The sequence below is a fragment of the Psammomys obesus genome, unplaced genomic scaffold (genome assembly GCF_907164565.1).
Source record: "Psammomys obesus unplaced genomic scaffold, mPsaObe1.curated_primary_1811, whole genome shotgun sequence".
In the NCBI taxonomy this organism is placed as follows: Eukaryota; Metazoa; Chordata; class Mammalia; order Rodentia; family Muridae; genus Psammomys; species Psammomys obesus.
Window position 1 is genome coordinate 9,421,104 of NW_026590859.1, and position 20,052 is coordinate 9,441,155.

General features: G+C 48.7%; 1 protein-coding gene and 1 non-coding gene across 2 annotated transcripts in view; both read left to right on the top strand.

The window, feature by feature from the left end:
• Positions 1 to 2,535: 2,535 nt before the first annotated feature.
• The window catches only part of Mtarc2 (mitochondrial amidoxime reducing component 2), a 31,328-nt gene continuing 13,811 nt past the window's right edge, over positions 2,536 to 20,052 (top strand). Inside the window, exons 1-4 of the mRNA XM_055609156.1 lie at positions 2,536 to 2,848; positions 7,949 to 8,122; positions 16,493 to 16,661; positions 17,539 to 17,679. Of these exons, the coding sequence (XP_055465131.1) occupies positions 2,577 to 2,848; positions 7,949 to 8,122; positions 16,493 to 16,661; positions 17,539 to 17,679 (756 nt within the window). The 5' untranslated portion in view covers positions 2,536 to 2,576. The remainder of the gene's footprint in view (positions 2,849 to 7,948; positions 8,123 to 16,492; positions 16,662 to 17,538; positions 17,680 to 20,052) is intronic.
• On the top strand, positions 14,952 to 15,058 carry LOC129678483 (U6 spliceosomal RNA). Its single transcript, XR_008720398.1, has one exon. It is a non-coding gene; the product is annotated as a U6 spliceosomal RNA (small nuclear RNA).

Genomic DNA, 20,052 nt, shown 5'->3' on the forward strand with positions numbered 1-20,052 from the left:
TGTGTAGCCCTGGCTGTCCTGGCCTCACTCTGTAGACCAGGCTGGCCTGGAACTCACAGAGATCCACCTGCCTCTGCCTCTCAAGTTCTGGTATTAAACATGTGCAGCACCATGCCCGGCTACACTGTATTTATGTTTCTTTTCTTTCTGCCAAATTCTAGTGAAATTGTCTTTGATTTCCCTTCTGCTTTAAAATTCTCTTATCAATGACATGAAATTGGCAGACAAAACCCTGTGTTGCCTTCCCTTCTGGTTCTCTGAGGTTAGTCCAAATTGATGATTTGACACAATCTAAAATCACCAGAGGAAGACAGTTATCCAGAATGGTTGTCCAGGTTAGGCTTAAGCCAATGGGCTTGTCTGTGGAGGATTGGGTTCATCAAGTGATGTGAAAAGACTCAGCCCACTGTGGGTGGCATCATCCCCTAGGTTTGGGTCCTGGACTGCGTAAGAGTGGAGAAAATAAGTGTCTTGTACTAAGCATGAGTGCATTCCTTTCCCTCGTGGTCTTTCTTGACTGTGGTTGTGATGTGAACAGCTGTTTTAAGTTCGTGCCTTAGCTTCTCTGAAATGGTGAAGTGTGTGCTGAATAGTTGTATGTCAAATTGACACAGATTAAGTCATCAGAGAGAAGAGACCCTCAATCAAGAAAAAGCTTCCATAAGGAGCGGCTGTGAGGCACAAGGCAGGCTTGTAGGGTATTTCTTAATTAGTGATTGATGGGGAGGGCCCAATCAACTGTGGGTGAGGACATCCTGGGCTGGTGGTCCTGGGTTCTATAAGAAAGCCGGCTGAGAGAACCAGGCGGAGCAAGCCAGTAAGCAGCACTCCTCAGTGGCCTCTGCGTCAACTCCTGTCTCCCGGTTCCTGCCCTGTTTGAGTTCCTGTCCTGATTCCGTCAATAATGAACAGCAATATAGAAGTGTAAGCCAAATGAACCCTTTCCTCCCCAACTTGCTTTGAGTCATGGTGTTTCATCGCAGTGAGCGTCGCCCTGACTCTGACAGACTGTAACTGGAATTGTGATCTAACACAAACCTTTTCTGCACTAGGTTACCTTTGTTAGGGGTGTTTTATCACAGTCACAGAAACGAACGGAGGACACCATCATTGCCACAGCCTGCGGCACGCTGTCCTTCCACACACACAGCTGGAAGGAAGGGCTGCTTCCCCAGCTGAGTGCTCATTACCACCTCCCAGCTGTCCTCACCACAAACTCCAGTCTCACAGAGCAGCAACATGCTCTCCTCCTCAAAAAGGAGGCATGCAGAAGGAGGACTCACACAAGGGACCATAGAGCTGCCCGGCGCCTGGGGCACGTAGCTGATTTTCTCTGAGAATGGACAGGGCACGGGAGCTGTGTTAGCTAAGGTTAGTGTCTTTAGGGCCAACGCACTGTAGACATTGCATGGTTAGACTTTCCCCTCTAACAGGATCAAAGGCAGACTCTGGACTTCTCCACCCCTCTTCTGGGTGGCTCTCCCAGCTTCCTTCCCCACAAAGCAACTGGTGGCTTTTCAAACTGGAGCTCCTTCCTTGTCCCATGTCAAACTGTTAAACTGTAAAACTCAAGGTATGATCTTTGTAACCACGATCATCGTTTTAGGTCAGATTCTTAATGACACCATTAAACATAGAGGTGATTGTGAAGTGAAAAAAATCACTATGAATTAAAAGTCCTCAACAATTTGGTTACTTAAATGTTTTGCTGCACTGTGGTGGTAGTATCGGTGAACATGGCTGCTTTCTTAAAAATTAATATTGTGGAGGGCTGGAGAGATGGTCCAGTGGGTAAAAGCACTGGCTGCCTTTCCAGAGCAACCAGGTTCAAGTCCCAGCACCTGTATGGCAGCTCACAGCTGTCTGTAACTTCAGCTCCAGGTGATCCAACACCCTTATACAAGCAGGCAAAACACCAATGCACATAAAAATAAATAATTAAAAAATTAGCTTTGTATTTACTAAAGTTTCAAATTCAAAAAACTAGAGCCTGTGAGGTAGACTGTACCATCATTGCTACAGACTGATGCTCTGGAACACAGGGAGCTTGCCTGAAGCCAAGTGCTCAGTGAGCAAACACTCCCTCGCTCTCTTCTTTCTGGCTTTCTTTCTTAACTGGCTAGTGTGCCCGTAACGCCAGGTCACGCTGGCTAGAAGCCTCTCCAGTCATCTTGTCTCAACCAGCAGAAGTTTAAGCCGAGCGTTCAAGACGGTTGCGCGATCTTCCAGCGACTTGCCCCAAAGTTGTTCCCAGGAAGCTTCCATTCCTCCACCCAGCTTCGTTTCAGTGCAACTTCCCGCGCAACTGAGTGCGCTCCTTTTAGAAGCAAAAGAGGGAAAGGGTGCAGCGGGCTGAAGGGTTGCGTTAATGCGGGACAAAGGCAAAGTAAACAGAAAAGTGACCACCCCAAGGCAGCCACCCGCGAGGGGCGTGGGCCTAGCTCCGCCACTTCCAGGGCAGAAGTTTGACAAGCTGTGCGGCTGCGCATGCGCCAGCTCTGGCTCCTCCCACGTGTCCCTAAGCCCCGCCTCGCCATAGCCGCCAGGGAGCCCAGGCCTGCACAAGGTGGTTTAACATGGGTGCCTCCAGCTCCTCGGCGCTGGCTCGCCTCGGCCTCCCCGGGAAGCCGCGGTCCACCTGGCTCGGTGTCGCCGCGCTGGGACTGGCCGCGGTGGCCCTGGGGACCGTGGCCTGGCGTCGCGTGCGTCCCCGGCGGCGCCGGCGGCTGCAGCAGGTGGGCACGGTGTCGAAGGTTTGGATCTACCCGATCAAGTCCTGCAAGGGGGTGTCGGTGTGCGAGACCGAGTGCACCGACATGGGGCTGCGCTGCGGTAAAGTGCGCGACAGGTACCGGGTGCAGACGGGCAAGGGCGAGGGAGGTGGGGCCTTGCCTATCCCGGCTTGGAAGTGTAAGAACCAGGGACCTCTCCGTGAGTGCAAACTTTGTGAGCTGGGGCCTGGTGAAAGTCGAGAGAGGAGTTCTGCCCTGCAAACTGTGTTCTCCCCAAACCAAGAGAGTCAAGTGTTCGTTGCGTCTGGGAAACACGCACACACATACCGGGAAGAGCTGTCACCCCTTGTAACACTGGGCGCATTTGTGAGCAGGTTCAAGTTGAAATCGTAGTTTGCAAGTTCAAAAATGGCAGTGGGGAGGCCTTCCGGGAGGGGAATTTTAGCAGGTTTGCAGGTTTCCTCGAGTGCAGCAGAGGGCGATTTTGGCTCCCACCCCTCTCAGCATAGGTGACTGCTCAGCTAACGGAGAACCGAGGCTTGGAACCTGAATTCCGGGGGCTGTCGACCTTTCATCTTTTAGCTGCGAAGCCCATGTTTCTGGCTAAAGTAGTTTTTGAAAAAGTGGATTGGGGTAGTCCTGGACCCCTGGACGAGGAATCCCTGTCAAGGGTCTCCTAACTGTAGGATGCTAGGAATACAAAGAGCCTTTGGCTGAATGTTTTCAGGAACATTGGGTCCTCCTTTTCCTCTAGTTCTGGTGACCACTTAATGAGTAAGGAGCAGATTACATGGTTTGCCGGGAGTGGGTCGAAGGCTAGTCACAAACTGGGGTGTAAAATAAAAATAGAATGAAGAAAAAAAAGCAGACAGTGTTGTTCCTGTACAGAACAAATTTATAGATCAGGAAGCAGGCTCAGCCAGACTGGGTGAGAACTCTGCTGAAGGAGAGCAAGCCTGGGCCTGCATCAAGTCCAGCCGTTACAGAGGCTGAGGAATGCCCAGGTCAAGAGGTAAAGCCGAGTGCTTGGGTGTTTCTCAAACCTTGAAAGGTGTTGTTAGCATTAGGAGAGTTGTTCCCTGAGGAGGATTCTGCGTCCAATGTACCCTGCCTCTGCAGCTTCCCACAGCCAGTCTGATTTTTATGTTATCACGGGGAGTGCCTGTACCCTTCTCTTACAGGTGGGTGGGCCTCTCCAGGCCGAGCACACAGATTTCATTCTTATGATTAGAATGTCGTCTTCTGTGGCAAACGTGGTACTTGTGCCTGGACAGAGGAGGGAGTTTGCAATTGGTCGTTTGAGGAACCTCGTAGCAGAGGCCGTCTGCTGCCCAGTAGTCATCCCAGGATGTGTGTGAGAAATGTGGGCTCCCACTGCATTGGAAAACATCATCTAAAGTGTGTCTTACGTGTGGGCTCTGCAGCTGATGGGATTTTCCATTCCTCGACTCAGCCTAGATTTCTAATGCTGCAAGGTTTTGTTTGTTTTAAGTTTCCAGATCCTGAGGGACTGGGGGTGTAGTTCAGTTGATAGGAGAGTGCTGGTCTACTGAGCATGGAGCTGGATTTTACCCTCTAGCTCTTACGCGAGGCATGGTGGCCAGGCCAGTAATCTCCACACAGGATCAGAAGTTCAAGGTCATTCCCTGGTCGGCTGTGTCAGGAGTTCCAGGCCACCCTGGGCTACATGAAAATTTACCTATATGCTGAAATAAAAAAATACTATTATTCCTTGAGAGTCCCATCCCTGTCCAAATGAATGCAAATCGCCAAATATGAAGGATGTTGAAGTCCTCCCCAGGGGACTGTTCTGCTGGAACCAAAGGGCTTTATATGAGACCATTGTGAGGAAGACGTTTAGAGCTTATTAAAGTATGAAGGATAAGAACTTGTGCCTGAGGCTGGAAAGACTGTTGGTACCTGGTGCTGGGTATTGTCCAAAACACAGGAGGGGCTGAAGCTGACCGGAAGAGGAGGACACTTGCTGCTTTCCTTCCCATCTAAGAACTTGAGGGTATCTCACAGGTAACCACCTGTGTTGACTCAGATCATCAGAGAATGTTGTGTTCATCATTAAGATGATCATGGCTTGGCTGTAGATACTGCTAGTGTAGAGAAAAAAAAATGTGTCCTTTGCCCCTGCTTTTCTGCTTCCTGAGGAATCAATAAAACAAATAGAACCTGTATCATTTCTCTTGTTTCGAGCAATAAAGTCTTTGTTTTTTCCTCCCTCCCTCCTTTCCTTCCTTTCTTCCTTCCCTCCCTCCCTCCCTCCCTCCTTCCCTTCCTTCCTCCCTCCCTCCCTCCTTCCCTCCCTCCCTCCCTCCTTCCTTCCTTCCTTCCTTCCTTCCTTCCTTCCTTCCTTCCTTCCTTCCTTCCTTAAATAGAGGATCTCACAATGTAGTTCTGGCTGGCCGGAACTTACTATGTAGACAAGGTTGGCCTTGAACTCACAGGGATCCACCTGTCTGCTTCCCAAGTGCTGAGATTACACAGGCTTTCACCAACGTGCTCTGCGTGAGCGATGCACACTTAAGATCATGTGGCCCGGGGTGGAGGGAAAGGCAGCGAAATGAATGTGTGGGAGATACCGGGCTAAATCCTGTCCTGTAAGTTAGCCCATCTGAGGTTGGTTTTGTGGGCTGGATATGAATGTCGCCATCCCATGGACCTCAGAGAAGGCAGTATTGACAGGATGAGGATGTCACCTGGGGCCAAACCCAGCCTGTTCTAGGGGTTTGAATCCAGATCTAGGTGACTCCAGTCCTCACTCTTTCTGTGAAACAGGAATGTAAGAACTTGCACAGGAACAGAAGACCTTGAACAGAACCTCTTTCAGCCTCTGTTTGTTTTTCAAGACAGATATCAAGCTCTGTGTGTCCTGTACTCACTCTGTAGACCAGACTGGCCTGGAACTCACAGAGATCCTCCTGCCTCTGCCTCCTGAGTGCTGGGATTAAAGGCGTGTGCCACCACACCGGGCTTCTGACTCCTGGCCTCAGTTTTGTTGCTTTATTTATCAAAGGTAATTAATATTCAGAAGCAGGCTTGCCACCAGCCAGGACTGTTTAATGGCTGTTGTTTTTTGTCCGAGAGTCAGTACACAACTATTGGTATTTTTGGAGGGCAGGCAAAGAGCTCCTTTGCTTAATCTCTGTGTGGATTTCTCTCTGCATGGCCCTTTCCTCCAATTGCTGGAGGTGTTGTGCTAGCGTTTTCAGAGCTGTTTGTGTTTGACCTTGGCCCTGCTCCCTGAGCTGTGAAGTGTCTGAGGTCCTCCTAGAAGACAGTAATATAGGCTGCCCGCTGTGGGAGTGGCTTCCTTCCTTGACCTCTCATAACTGTCCTTAAGCTGTCAACCCTGACTTGATCACCAGCTCTGTCCACACCCTGCTCCGAAGCCAGCTATTTCTACTGCACGAATTTCTCATCAGTCGATAAAGGGAGCCCCTCATGATTATTCCCCTTTCCCACTTTTCCCTTCCCTGCTCCTCTTTCAGGGTTAGTCCTGCCTGCTTCCACCCTCCCCCACCTCAACCCTGCTGGCTAGTTTTTAACTTGAATGAGACTTGTCATTTGCCCTGGGCACCGCCTCACTGTTACATTGGCCAGTCCAGGGCCCTGTTGTTTGCTGTGGGGATTCTGAGCTCTGGGTTCTGACCCTGGTCCACTTGCCACCTGCTTGTGCTTTGCTGTAAACTCAGGGTGCTGACTCTTATTGCAGGTCAAGTTGAAGTAATTATGAAAACCCATTCTCTAGGTGCGTCCTCTAAGCAGAACAGAGCAGGTCATTTGTTCATAGGGAATTATTTACATGCACAAGATAAACCTATATTCTGAGGGTTGATAGAGTAATGAGGTGGATGAGGTTTGTTATGCATGGCAGCTGTCTTAGTTAATTGTTTTTATTGTTGAGACAAGTACCTAACAAGAAGCAAATTAAGGAAAGAAGAGAGAGCTGGTCACATGAGGTCTATAATTCAGGAGGCATAGGGAGATGAAGGCTGGTACTTAGCTAACACCATCCTTGGTATCTGGTAGAGAACCCCCAGCCCGTGGGATGACACTACCCATATTTAGGGTGAGTCTTTGCACCTCAGTTAGCCCAGAGACCAGTCAAGATCCTGTTGGGCCTTAGATGTTACAGCAGCCTGTAAACCTTTTATCAGTTTTTGTGCAGCCCCAAGGTTGAATTCTCTTGCTGTTGCCTTTTGCCTTCTCACTTGCAATCATGATCAGGAAGCTGCTAAGTGTTCCCTCCCATTTGTGACCTCAGCAGTTAGTTCCTTACATGTCATTACATGGTGGCCTAGGCTAAAGTGTGTGTGTGGGGGGGTTGTCGGCCGTAGAGGGGCTATTTTGGGTGGGTGGAAGCTGAGTGTGTTAGGTTTCAAATCCGGGAACATAGGCTGAGGTGCCTATTTAACACATCAAGGCAGATTTGGCCCCCAGGTTCTGCCTGTCCCTCAGTCCCTACTGTTACAGGGTCCTTCTGCTTCTGTCTCCACCAAAGTTCTTTTGCCCACGAGCTGGACTGCCCTTCCCCCCAGCTGCCCTTCCCTATAGAGCCAACCATTTTGGTTCTGTTCTCTTTGGGCCTCCTGGGCCCTGCCCCTGGCTCCCTTCTTTGCCCTCTCCCTTCTCTTGTCCACCTTTCCACATGACCCAGCTCAGTCAGGGTCATGTCCACTCTGGACACTCTCCCAGATGTTCCTGCCCCTGGTTATGTTTCCTTGTCCTCCACCATGTGTAGGAGCAGTCATGTCCTTTCTTTTTTATTTCGTTTTCTCATTCATGAAGATTCAGCCCAGAGAAGGACTTGATAACCAGAGGGATGTGGTGTCTGGCTGGGTACATACCAAGTCTTGTCTGGGGATGGGGCATGCTGGGAGTTAAAAGCTTAGGCTTAGGTGACGCTTTAGCCGGAGCAGGATGTCTTAGTCTATTTTCTTTGACTGTAAAAGTACATTTGAGATTCAGTTACAAATGAGAGTAGGAACAGGCACTGGCATTCGACAAGGGCTTCTTGCTGCATCTTACAGTGCTAAATAGCAGCACATGAGTGCTAGAGAGCTCCTTTTGGGGACAACAACTTTTGGACCAAAAGGATCTGGCCAGACCTGTGTGCCAGGATGGGCATATGGTTCTGAGGTAAGGGAGAGCTAAAGGAAGGGTTTGGGCGAGGAAGATGATTTGAGGGTGCACTCTCTCTGCAGGTTTTGGATGGTGGTTAAGGAAGACGGACACATGGTCACTGCCCGCCAGGAGCCGCGCCTTGTGCTGGTCTCCATCACCTTGGAGAACAATTACCTGACCCTCGAAGCTCCAGAAATGGACCCGGTGGTTTTGCCTATCAAGCTGCCTTCTTCGAATAAGATCTACGACTGCAGGTGCTCTGCTGGGGGCGGTGGGGAAACCCCAACAGACCTGATTTTTCCTTGCATTTGTTACAGTTTATGTCAGAACTGTGAATGATGAAATCAGGAAAATACTGACTAGGGGTTAGTCTGTAGGATGGGACTCAAGTGTGAGTGCCTGTCACGGGTTCCCAGGACTAGCTTTTATTTTTACTTTATTTTACTTTTGAGATGGGGTCTGACATCCCAGACTGACCTCCAATTTGTTATGGAACTAAGGATGACGTTGAACTTTTGATCATTATGCCTTCCCCCCCCCCCCCCCCGAGTGCCAGGATTACAGGCCTCTACGGCCATGCTCAGTGTGTGGTGACTCAGGGTGCAAGTCTCTCCAACTGAGCAACAGCTTCAGGATTAGTTTTAATCAGGGATGCTTAGAAGTAGGTAGAGCTCCCACACAGGGAAGCCTCAGGGCTGGCAGAGACCATGTGAGGAAGGAGAGACCAATACCCAAAGCCTTCACTTGGGTTTCTGCAGTGAAGAGAAAAGGTGAGTTCAGGTTGGCTAGTTAGACTTACTTCAGCAGGCCCCAGGACGGAGCAGCTCTGTGGCATTATAGCCCTGGCACCTGCTCCCTGTTGGTAAGGACTCAATAAAGGAAAGTTTGCAAGGTGGGAATGTGGTGCATGCCTGTAAACCCAGTGCTTGGGAGGGCAGAGGCAGGTGATCTCTGTGAGTTCAAGGCTAGGATGGTCTACAAAGCAAGTCCAGGACAGCCAAGGCTACACAGAGAAACCCTGTCTTAAAAAAACAAAAACAAAAACCCAACAACGACTAAGTAGAGTTTGCAAGTCATGCCTGCGTCTGGTAAAGACTATTATTGTCTCTAGGGAGGAGCTGGCTGCAGGAGGGGCCATCCCTTCACCAAGGCCCCAGGATAGCGAAGCAGAAAGCATAGTTAGCAGACACAAGTGCCTACATTTAGGGCATGTGACCTTCCGTTCAAACTGGAAAGGCCTTTAAATGATATTTATACATATATACATATATATATTTAGTTATGTGTAGTGGGGGTGAGGGGCACGCATGCAACAGCGTGGGTGTGGAGGTCAGAGGACAACATGCAAGAGTCAGTTCTGTCCTTCTGTGGGTTCTGGGGATTGTGCGCAGCTCTTCAGGTTGACAGCAGCTGCCCTTTCCCACTGGCCTTGGAGACAGTGCTGGGAGTTCAGGACAGTGGAAGTTACCGGTGGCCCGACCAGTTGATCGCAGAACTGGACAACGAGCACCCTGGAACTCTCCAGCCCCCGAAGGCTGTGGCCGAGGTTGAGGACTCAGGGCAGTGCTGTGTGTTTGGGCAGGGGTGAGGTCTCAGGCTTTGGCATCCGTTTGTGTGTAGGTAGGTCCTCTTTCCATGACCCATGGCCTGCTGGGTCTTGCCTGAATTTCTTTCTTATATGTGTGTATTTTTCCCTTCCATTTTGCTGCTGAGGATTAAGACTGAGCTCTCTAGCTCTTTGATGTTGGCGAGTCACAGCAACTTTTAGGTGTTTGCTGTGGGATGATGCAATGTCATGGTAACCAGGTGAGGTTTTTGCTTTGAAGTGCTGGAATTAGAACCAGGGCTTTGCGTAGACTGAGTACTCTACCCTTGAGCTCTGCACTCGGCCCTCAACCAAGTTTTTGTTTTTGTTTTTTCCCCCAGTGTCAGAGTCTCACTGTGTATCTCTGACTGGCTTGGAACTCTGTAGACCACGCCGGTCTCAAACTCAGAGATCTGCCTGCCTCCACCTCCTGAGTGCTAGGATTAAAGGCGTGCAATACCATGACTCAACCTAGCGTTTCAACCATGTCAGAACAGGTACTATCCAAAGGTGACTGGGCTCCTTCATGGAAGAGTCTCATCTTACATTTGTTCAGCATGTCTGAGCTGAAATCTATCATTCTAAAGCAATACCTTGCTGAATATTGGCTAGTTGTCTTATAAGCCCATAAGTAAACATCTGTGGTTTCAATTTACATAGGAGGAAGCCAGACTGTGATGCCCCACTCCACCCCACAGAGAGGTGAGGGTAATGAGTGGGAAAGGGAGGGAACGAGAAGCAGGGAGTATGCTGGGAAGCTGGATTTGAGCCCATTCACCTTCTAGGCTTCTCTCATTGCCTGTGTGCAGGGAGGAGAAACAGTTTCCACAAATGACAGATTTTCAAGAGAAACATTGACCGCAGACAGTCCAATCCAAGTTTTATTTTTTTAAATAATTTATTTATTTTTATTTTATGCACATTGGTGTTTTGCCTGCATGTATGTTTCTGTGAGGGTGTCAGATCCCCTGGAACAGGAGTTACAGACAGTTGTCAGCCTCTGTGTGGATGCTGGGAATTGAACTTGGTTCCATTGGAAGAGCAGCCAGTGCTCTTAACTGCTGAACCATTTTTCCAGCCCCCAAGTTTTATTTCTTTATAACTGAAAAGGGAAAGCAAAGCCAGGTCACATGAGACATCGCTGGCTATGAACTTCGGCTAGCTTTCAATGTTGGGGTGTTTTCTCACCCAACAATCAGTTCTCCAGCACACACCAGCTGGGGTCCCCAAGTCTAACGTCATCTACTTGGAGATAGCCTCAGAGCCCATAGGGTAAGGACTGGTCTCTTGAGACTCTCACTTCAGATGCTAGTGCAGGCCATAGCCTGAAACTCTGACCCGCTAACTGTGACTTGACGTGCCCACAGCCTCCTTCTTGAGTTTAATTCCTTAGAGAGCCTCACAGAATTCCGGAAACACCTCTGCCAGTTCTTACAAAGGGTACCCCAAGGCTAAAGAGGTGGGTGAGCAAAGTGTGGGGAGTGGAACTCCTGTGTAGCTTCTGATATGGTACCCTTTAGATACTGTGTTCTGTGATAGCCATACTTTGGGTCTTAAATGAGTGAGTTTACTAAGTATATGTCAAGCCACAGTAAAAAGAATAAATAGCAAGAGATAAACAGGCAGATAATAGCAAAACATCATCAAATCGTGTGCCCAATACATCCAGCACAAATCAACTGGGGAAGCCCATTTAAGACAGCCAGCTGGAGTTCCCAATAGCATCCCAGGCAGAGCAGTGGGCCCCCAGGTGAAGCTTCCAAGCAAAAGATCAAATTGCCGCGTTCACAAATGACATCTTCAAATCGGGTCTCACCGTACTGGAGAACTCCGGGGAAGCTGAGCCTGTCGGCTGGAGTTCCCAGCTGAGCATGCTCTCTGTGGCTCAACTTCAGCCTTCTCTTTCACATGCCTGCACCTTTATATGATGAGATAAACAACAGGAGGAGTTTATCTGTTGTGTTAAACTGTTGGAGGTGGTTTACCGTAGACTGTTTTGAGGACACAGTATTTCCCTTCTCGGACTACTTTATCATCAATGACATAGATTGAAAGGGAAGCCCATTCCAGGCAATGAAATGGGTGAGGAGGCCCAGCCTGCTCCCAGAGGCAACTTGTCAGTGAACTCAAACAACAGTGTATGCTAAGCAATCTGGAAGTTCTTTGAACTCAGTCCTTTGGGTGATTATTACACAGGTGTGACTGATAAAATAATTAGCTATTGATCAGCTCAGTCTTCAGCCTCTGCCCCTTCCTTAAAGGTGTGTGTGTGCCTGTGTGGTACTAAAGTCCAGACCTCTGACCTTGGAGTGGGCTCCCCTGGCAATCAGTTCTTGAGGGAGTGATTCATCTACTGTGTGGGGGCTGGGAACTGAACTTGGGTTTCAGGCATAGCAGCAAATGTCTTTAGTGTTTGAGCCATCTTGCAGGTCCCCTGCTTATGTTTTAAAGGAGGAGGAAGGAAGAAATTGCTTTAGACCTAACAAAAAGCCTTTGTGGTCTAGCTTTAAAGACTAGCTAGGTAGCATTTAATTTTCACATTAATTTGATACATATGAATATGTCGGTATAATTAAGTTAGGTACAGAACTGGCAGTTGTGTTGTTAATCATATTAATTTTTCTCTAAAAACACAAAGAAAAGAAGATAATGGCTTCGACTTTGCACAGTCCAATGGAAGTTTTATTTCTCTGTAATTTTGAAAAGAGAAACCAAGCAAAAAAAGTAGGTGGGAGGGCTGGAGAGATGGCTCAGAGGTGAAGAGCACTGGCTGCTCTTCCAAAGGTTCTGAGTTCAGTTCCCAGCAACCACATAACCATCCATAAAGAGATCTGGGCAGGCATACAAGCAGGCAGAACATTGTATAAATAATAAATAAATAAATCTTTAAAAAAAGTAGGTGATATAGGAAAGCATCTTAGTTACTTTTCTGTTGCTATGAAGAGACATCATGACCATCATGTTGGGGGCTTACAGTTTCAGAGGGTGACTCCATCATGGCAAGGAACAGGGCAGCAGGCAGGCAGGCATGCTTCTGGAGCAGTAGCTGACAGCTTACATCCTAATCAGCAGGTAGGAGGCAGAGAGAGAGAGAATACTAAATGAGAATTATCTGTGCTTTTGAAACCTCAAAGCCTGCAGCCCCAGTGATACACTCTTTCAGCAAGGCCACACCTCCTAATACTTCCCAAACTGTTCTACCAGCTGGAAACCATGTAACCAAATATATGAGCCTATGAAGCCTGTTCTTATTCACACCACCACAGAAGGCAAGAGGCGTGCTTTTCATTCCTTACCACAGAGTGTGTCGCCTCTGGGTCCTCAGTGGGTGTGTGTTTCCCTCCAACAGCAAACCTCCAGCACACACTGCCTGGCATCCAACAACCCACTTCTGAGTCCACCTGCCTGGCGACAGCGTCAGACCTTACAGGTTAAAGGCTTGGTCCCATGTAACTATTCCTGGCTTCAGATGCCAGTGAGTGTGGCAGCCCGAGCGTCTGACTTGCCATGTCCTCCTTGGGCTCTGTTCATTTGCTAGCATGCCTCACAGAAATCAGGAATCGTGTTTGCCGGGTACTGATAGAGGATGCTCTAAAGGTTGGGGATGGGTGACCAGGTCAGGAGCCGACCTCCTGTTTGCCTCCCTCTACACACCTCTAGGTGTTCAGCAGTTGGGAAACTCTCTGAACCTAGTCCTTTGAGCTTTCATGGAAGCTTTATTACATGGTGTGATTGATAAAATAATCAGCCGTCGATGACATAACCTTCAGCCTCTGCCCCTTCCTTGGAGGTCAGGGGCTATGGCATAAAGACCAGCCCTCTGGTCCTGGGGTTGGCTCCCCTATCAGCCTGTTCCCCATCTTCAGGCAGCTTAGGAAACCACGGCCATCAGACTTCCCTGGAGCACATACTGCCCTTCAGCTTCCTACTCTCTCAGCACTTTGGGAGGACCCCTTCTTTGATGCTTGTCATCTGCCACTGTGTGGACTGTTGTCCCAACACAGCATGGTTCCCACTCGTGAGTCTGTGGCACCCTTTTGTTCATGTTCACAGAAATTGTTTAGTGTTTTTTTCTATAGCATGGACAACATTCTATGAGAAAGCTTTAAGGATTATGCTTATTAGTTTTGACAATGAGTATGTGTGTATCTGTGGGGGGCATATGTGCAGGTACCCTTAGGGAACATAGGTGTCAGATTCTCTGGGGCTGGAGTTTCAGGCCCTTGTGAGTCAGCTGACAAGGTTTCTGGGAATCGAACTCTGGTCCTCCAGAAGAGCAGCAAGCCCTCTAAACCACTGAGTCATCCCCTGCCCCCCTATGAACATTCTTACGTGTGTCCTCTGAGAGCATGCGTGCAAAGTGTGGAGGTCAGAAGATGATTTGGGTGAGGTCAGTTTTCTTCGTCTGCCATGTGGGATTCCAGGGGATGGAACTCAGGTTGTGAAACTTGGCAGTAAACCCTTTCCCCCTCTCAGCCATCTTGCCAGCCCCAATGGATGTTAAGTGTAGGATGCCTGTTCCAGTAGGCAGGTAGCTGTGCAGTTCAAACTGGCCTAGAAATCTCCGTGTTGTCCATACTGGCCCAAACTCTTAAACTTCCTGCCTCTGAGTCCCCAGTGCTTGGATTATAGGTGCGTATCAAAACACAAGGCACTAGAAAATGCCAAGCCATTTTCTAAAACCAGTGTGCCGACTTTCTTTTCTTTTCTTTCTGCAGCTGCCACAGGCCTGTAGAGGAATGCCTGCCATCAGTTGGAATGGCACTGGTTGCTTGGCACCTTCTTGCCCTGTTCGGTACTTTCTGCTTTTCCAAGGGCCAGCGCCAACCTCCTGTGTGTGTGTGTGGACACTATGGGGTAGAGGTGTGTGCTGTTGCCTATGGGTGGTGTTCTGAAGGAGCCACAGGACGCCCTTGGCACTGCTCAACTGTGGTTAGACTCTGTTTTGAATAGCGGGGTGGTTGATCATGGTTTTAGGAGAATGGCTGAAGGCCAGGCAGGTATCCATAGATGCAAGCAGAGGCCAAACAGTGCTGCCAAAAGGCTTTCAAATAGAAGGAAGGGACCCTATAAGCCTTACACTCAGAGGGGTATCAAGGTTTGACAGTGGGTGTGGTGGTATGTGCCCTGGGAGGTGGAGGTTTTGAGCCGTCGAGAACTCGGAAGTTCAAATGTTACTGAGTATTCTGGGAGTTTATGCTGAACTCCTTTGCTCACATCACCTCAGGCATCTTCACCCTGGCACAGGCCCAGCATGCACACGGGCTGTGTGTGTGTGTGTGTGTGTGTGTGTGTGTGTGTGTGTGTGTACTTCTCATGGTGTGGGAGAGCAGGATAAACTTTGAAGAAATTAATTTCCAGATTCTCAGATCCATAGTTTGCACCTGTCCCGCCCCCTCCATAATGCTGGGGATGGAACCCAGGGCCTTGCATATGTTATGAACTCTACCACTGAGCTCGCCAGGCCTTGTTTCTTTTGTTTGAAATAGAACTTTGCTGTGCCTCCTTTGGCAGCACGTATACTAAAATGGGAACACTACAGAATCAGTTAGCCTGGCTTCTGTGCCAGGATGACGCACAAGTTTGCCAAATGTTCCATGTTTTTCTCGAAGCAATTAAACAAATGTAAAAATAAATAAATATTAAAATTTAAAAAGTAGCTGGGTGTGGTGGCACTTGCTTTTAATGTCAGCACTCTGGAGGGAAAGGCAAGTGGATCTGGGTGAGTTTGAGCCCACCGTGGTCTACATAGCAAGTTCCTGGCCAGCCAGGGATACATAGTGAGGCCCGTCTCAATCCTCTTCCCTCAAAATATCAATAAAGGCAGTTTTGCTGTATAGTTAGGCTATCCTTGAACTCAGTATGCTCCTGCCACAGCCTCTGGAGTTCTGGACTTGGAGGTGTATGCCCTCATTCCAGCTTGTTCTCAGGTCTTATTAAAGGAAGGAGAGAACTAGCCTGGTGACTCTCACCCATGACCCCAGCACTGGGAGGTGGAGGAAGGAGGACTGTGAGCGTCAAGCCAACTTGGGCTACATCGTGGAATCCTCACCGCTCGGCTACACTGAGATATCTTGCTTTAAAAAAAGGAAGGGGGAATAACATTGATACTAAACCTTGTCTAGAGTTAAGTAAGATATTCTCAGGGTTCATTTAAAATGAATTTCAACTAAAATCTGCTTCTTGTGTTTAGAGATCCTCAAAATTTACAACATGCCCATTTTATTATGATCAAACCAAAATTATAAAGATAATGTAATCTCTGCAAAATTTCCTCACATATGGATCTAAGCAGATAGTGGTAGATATCAAACTGATAGATAGCACTTAGACCTCATTGATAAAATGAGTATAGTCTCATCTTAAATGTCAGTGTTTATAATTTAAGGAAATGATGTCTTTCATAAGTGAAAGTTAAATAGAAATATTTACATATCAATCTATAAGCTCTGGGAAGAACCCAGGACTTTTAGCAACTAATATGAAGGAAGTCAAGTTAAACCGAGCTATGAGCACAGCAGAAATCACAGTGTGGTCTAACCTGTGCACACACCCTCCCAGGCAGGAATTAACATGCTTATCTCCAGTTCACAGTGGGAACAGAAGGACAGGCAGAAGTGTGAGTTCATTTTAGACCAACAGACCCAGGGAATGACTGCTTGTGGTCTGAACTGGGTCTGAGGAGTCCCACCCAAAAGTGCGACTGACTCAGGCAGCTCCTTTTTTTCCGAAAGACACGCGGATCCCCGGTATTCCTAGTGGTACAGGAACCAGCCACTTAGATGGCTGGAAGTGTGTCAGAAGCAGAAGCGCAGAGTTCTAGATCCCAACCCACTGAGCCTGGTCTGTGTCTTAACAAGCGTCTAAGTGACTCGTAGACGTTAGAGCCGGAGATCTTCCCCAGAGCATGATCTGGACCCTCTTCAGCTCTTTCTGTATTTCCCTCTGAAGACCTCCAGGCAGCCTTCTGGTCCATTCAGGCCACCATCACTCAGTGTGTCCACACAAGTAATTCGGTGCTCTCTTTTAACCCTTCCAGGCTCTTTGGTCTCGACATTAAAGGCAGAGATTGTGGTGATGAAGTAGCTCAGTGGTTCACCAACTACCTGAAGACGCAACCCTACAGGTTGGTTCAATTTGAAACCAGCATGAAAGGGAGGACAACAAAGAAACTTTACCCGTCTGAAAGTTACCTTCAGAATTATGAGGTGAGCCACAGTCTTCCTTCTTTCTGCCAGCTACTCTGGGCCCACTGTGTCCCTCCTCTGTCCATGGGAGCCCCTCAGGAGACTTCAGTTAGAAAACCTTGGCAGTGGTCCCAGGCATAACCTACACTGTAAGGACGGAGGGGGAAGTGAGATGAGGGATGCCTCATTGCTGAGGCTGCTGAGGTGCCGAGAGAGCTAGGTATGGGAGATGGGTGGAGGAGGAGCCCAGGTCTAGGAACACTGCCCGCTAGGGAAGACTAGACATAATGAGCCACAGTGTCCAGGTACCTCAGGGATTCCCCTCCAAAGCCAAGGGAAGTTTATTTATTATTAATATTACTAACTATATTATTACTTATTTTCTTTGTTACTAGTGTTTTACTCCTAGAACAGTGTCAGCTGTCTACTGGTGATCAACAGATTTACAGGGAATGGACAGTGTTGATGAAATTCTCACTAGAATGTATTAGGTTGGCAGCAGACTTCTCCTGTTTGATGAGGAAGTAGACCGGGCTGGCTAATAGTGACACACGCCTTTAACCCTGTCTATCATTCCTGAGGTAGAGGCAGGAGGCTCTCCGAGTTCAAGCACAGCCTGCTCTGCATAATAAGTTCCAGGACATCCAGGACTACGTAGTGAGTCCCTGTCTCAGATAAATACATGATTAAATAAAATACCAGGAGGCAGCCAAGCTGCTGCGGTGTCCTGTGTGTACGTGGAGCCCCAGTTTCAGCGCTCGCATCCGTTCTACAAGCCCGGGTCTCCATCTCCTGCATACAGCCCTCCCCTTCCTCACCCGAGAGGTTTTCTGTCTGCTGAGCTCCAGAGGGGCTCCGGAGTGGACGGGAGGCCTGACAGGGCTGTGTTCTGTAACAGGTAGCCTACCCGGACTGCAGCCCTATCCACATGATTTCTGAAGCCTCCTTGGACGATCTCAACACCAGGTTGAAGAAGAAAGTGAAGATGGAATATTTCAGGCCAAACATCATGGTGTCGGGGTGCGAGGCTTTCGAGGAGGTAAGGGGCCAGCTACACAGCATCAAACTTAGGAGATAGGGATTCTGCGCTCTTACAAGCACCCAGATTCCCCAAGCCTGGTGGTGGGGAGAACCCTCTATGGTAGCTATGCCTGCTAGTGGCCTCCAGGGGGCACTGTTCACATCCTCATGCTTATGCTCCAGAGCTCACCGAACTCCAGCTTGCAGCCAAGTGACTGCGCTGCAAGACCGGTAGCCCAGGCCTAAGGAAAGGAAAGGAAGCTAAAGAGCACAGCCTTCTCCTTCTCTTGTACCACTCAGAATGTTCAGTGATTTCAGTTCCAGGGTCCCACGTAGAGGCTATGAAGGAGCTCCACCCTCGGGTAGTGTCCTGTGCCAGCCCTTGCTATGGTCTGAGCTTTCTTCTGTGCCTTCCTGAGTGACTAGCCGCAGGGAATTCTAACCTCTTCATTCACTACAGCCTTAGAGAGACAATTCCAGCAGAATCCAGTGAACACAGCCTCCACACAGCTGGGTGAAGGCCTACTGAGCATGGGGAAGAGCGGGCTATGCTTTCAAGACAGGATTTCTCTGTGTAGCCTTGGCTCTTCTGGACTCACTTTGTAGACCAGGCCGGCCTGGAACTCAGAGGCCTGTCTCTGTTTCCCGTGTGCTGGGATTACAGGCGTGTGCCACCGCGCCCAGCATGATGTTTTCTTTTCTTTTTTTTTTTTTTTTAAACAAAAAACAACCCAAGCCTATTTGCTGTTATATTCCTGAATTATGATGGGCTTCCAAAAATAGTAAATAAGATAAAATGTTCTTATTTTCCTTGAAAATTCTATAGCCATGCATATCTTAAGCAAACTCCTTCCTGTGAAACGATGCTGCTGTGCTGATTTAGTCCATGCTCAGTGAGGAGGCCCGGTAGTGAAGGATGCAACACACTGGCCTGTCTGCCTCCCGCCATCATAACCCTTTCAAATATTAATGCAGAGTGACTAAGCACATATGTATTTAATCCTCAACTAGAAAAATATGGCAGACCTGAGCCTGATGCAGAAGTCTGGGTGGTTAAATTCAGGGAAGTAGGGAAAGGCATTGTGGGACATTCCCAGCTCCTGGAAGAAAGTGCCATGGGCTTTCCCCTGGGGAGTTAGAGGATGAAGCCGGTTTTAAAAGGCGTGGGCCAGTGTGCTGCGTGTTCGATTTCTGGAACACGGAGTGTTCAGAACACTGCTTATCTCTGTCACTGGCAACCATGTGGCTCAGTGTTCCCTGTACTTAGCTCGCTGTCCCGAGCTGAACTTGAAATGTTTTAATGGGGCATCTTTGTGTAAGTCCTTACTCTACATTTTGAAAGAGCTGGGAGAGAAGACTGAAGAAAAAAAAAAAAATCACAGTGTGTTCTCCATCACGTGGGAAGGGCTGTTTCTACAGAGTTCTAGAGAGGGAGGTTTTATTTTTGTTTGTTGCACCTCAGACTCCCTGTGTTGCTGAGGATAGCCTTGAACTTGTCTTGCTTGGGATTCCAGGCCTGCTGTTTGGGAGGTGCTAGGACTCAAACCCTGGCCTCGAGCATCCTGGGCAATGCCCTGCCCCTCCCCCCCCAGGGGTAGCCTCATTGCCCATCTCATCTGATCGGACGCTGAGCAGGGTCAGCCCTGGCCAGCACTCAGATGGGCGAGTTCCTGAAGCCAGGCACTTATGCTTTGAGTGCCAGCCCCAGCACTCACTGTTGGTGTGGCCTTGACCTTGCCAGTCCTTCCTGTTCTAGCAGGCGAAAGGCAACATTTGGGCAAATCCTCATTTCTAGACCTTTGTCTCTGATGGCTTGAGTTAGGACAACAGCCCTGCTGCCCCACGGGCTTCAAGGAATGTTTTCTTCTTTAAAATCTGTGTGTTTTTATATTTATGTTGTGTGTGTGAGTGATCCGGCTGCATGTGCGTATGTGTACCAAATGCATGCAGGACTTGTGGAAGCCAGGAAATGGTGTCAGATCCCTGAAACCTGAAACTAGAGTTGAGTGTGAGCCATCATGTGGGTGCTGGGAAATGAACCGGGGTCCTCTGCAAGAGCAGCAGTACTCTTAAGCACTGAGCCGTCTCTCCAGCCCCCCTTTAAAAAACAACTTAAAAAAAATACATCCATGTATTTTGTGGTGTGTGTGAGTGTATGTGTGTGTGTGTGTGTGTGTGTGTGTGTGTGAATGTGTGTGTGTGTGTGTGTTCGGTGCAGTAGTAGAAAATCAGAACTCTTTAGCACGGAAACGTGGCCATCAAGTACAGACTAGAACTGTGTCCCCTGACTCCACAGGTGCACCCCTGGGCTGTGGGGGTGAGGACAGTCACACTGTAAGGGTGAGGTGTGTTCACACAGAGTCAGAAACCAGGGACACGGGCAGCTCTTTAA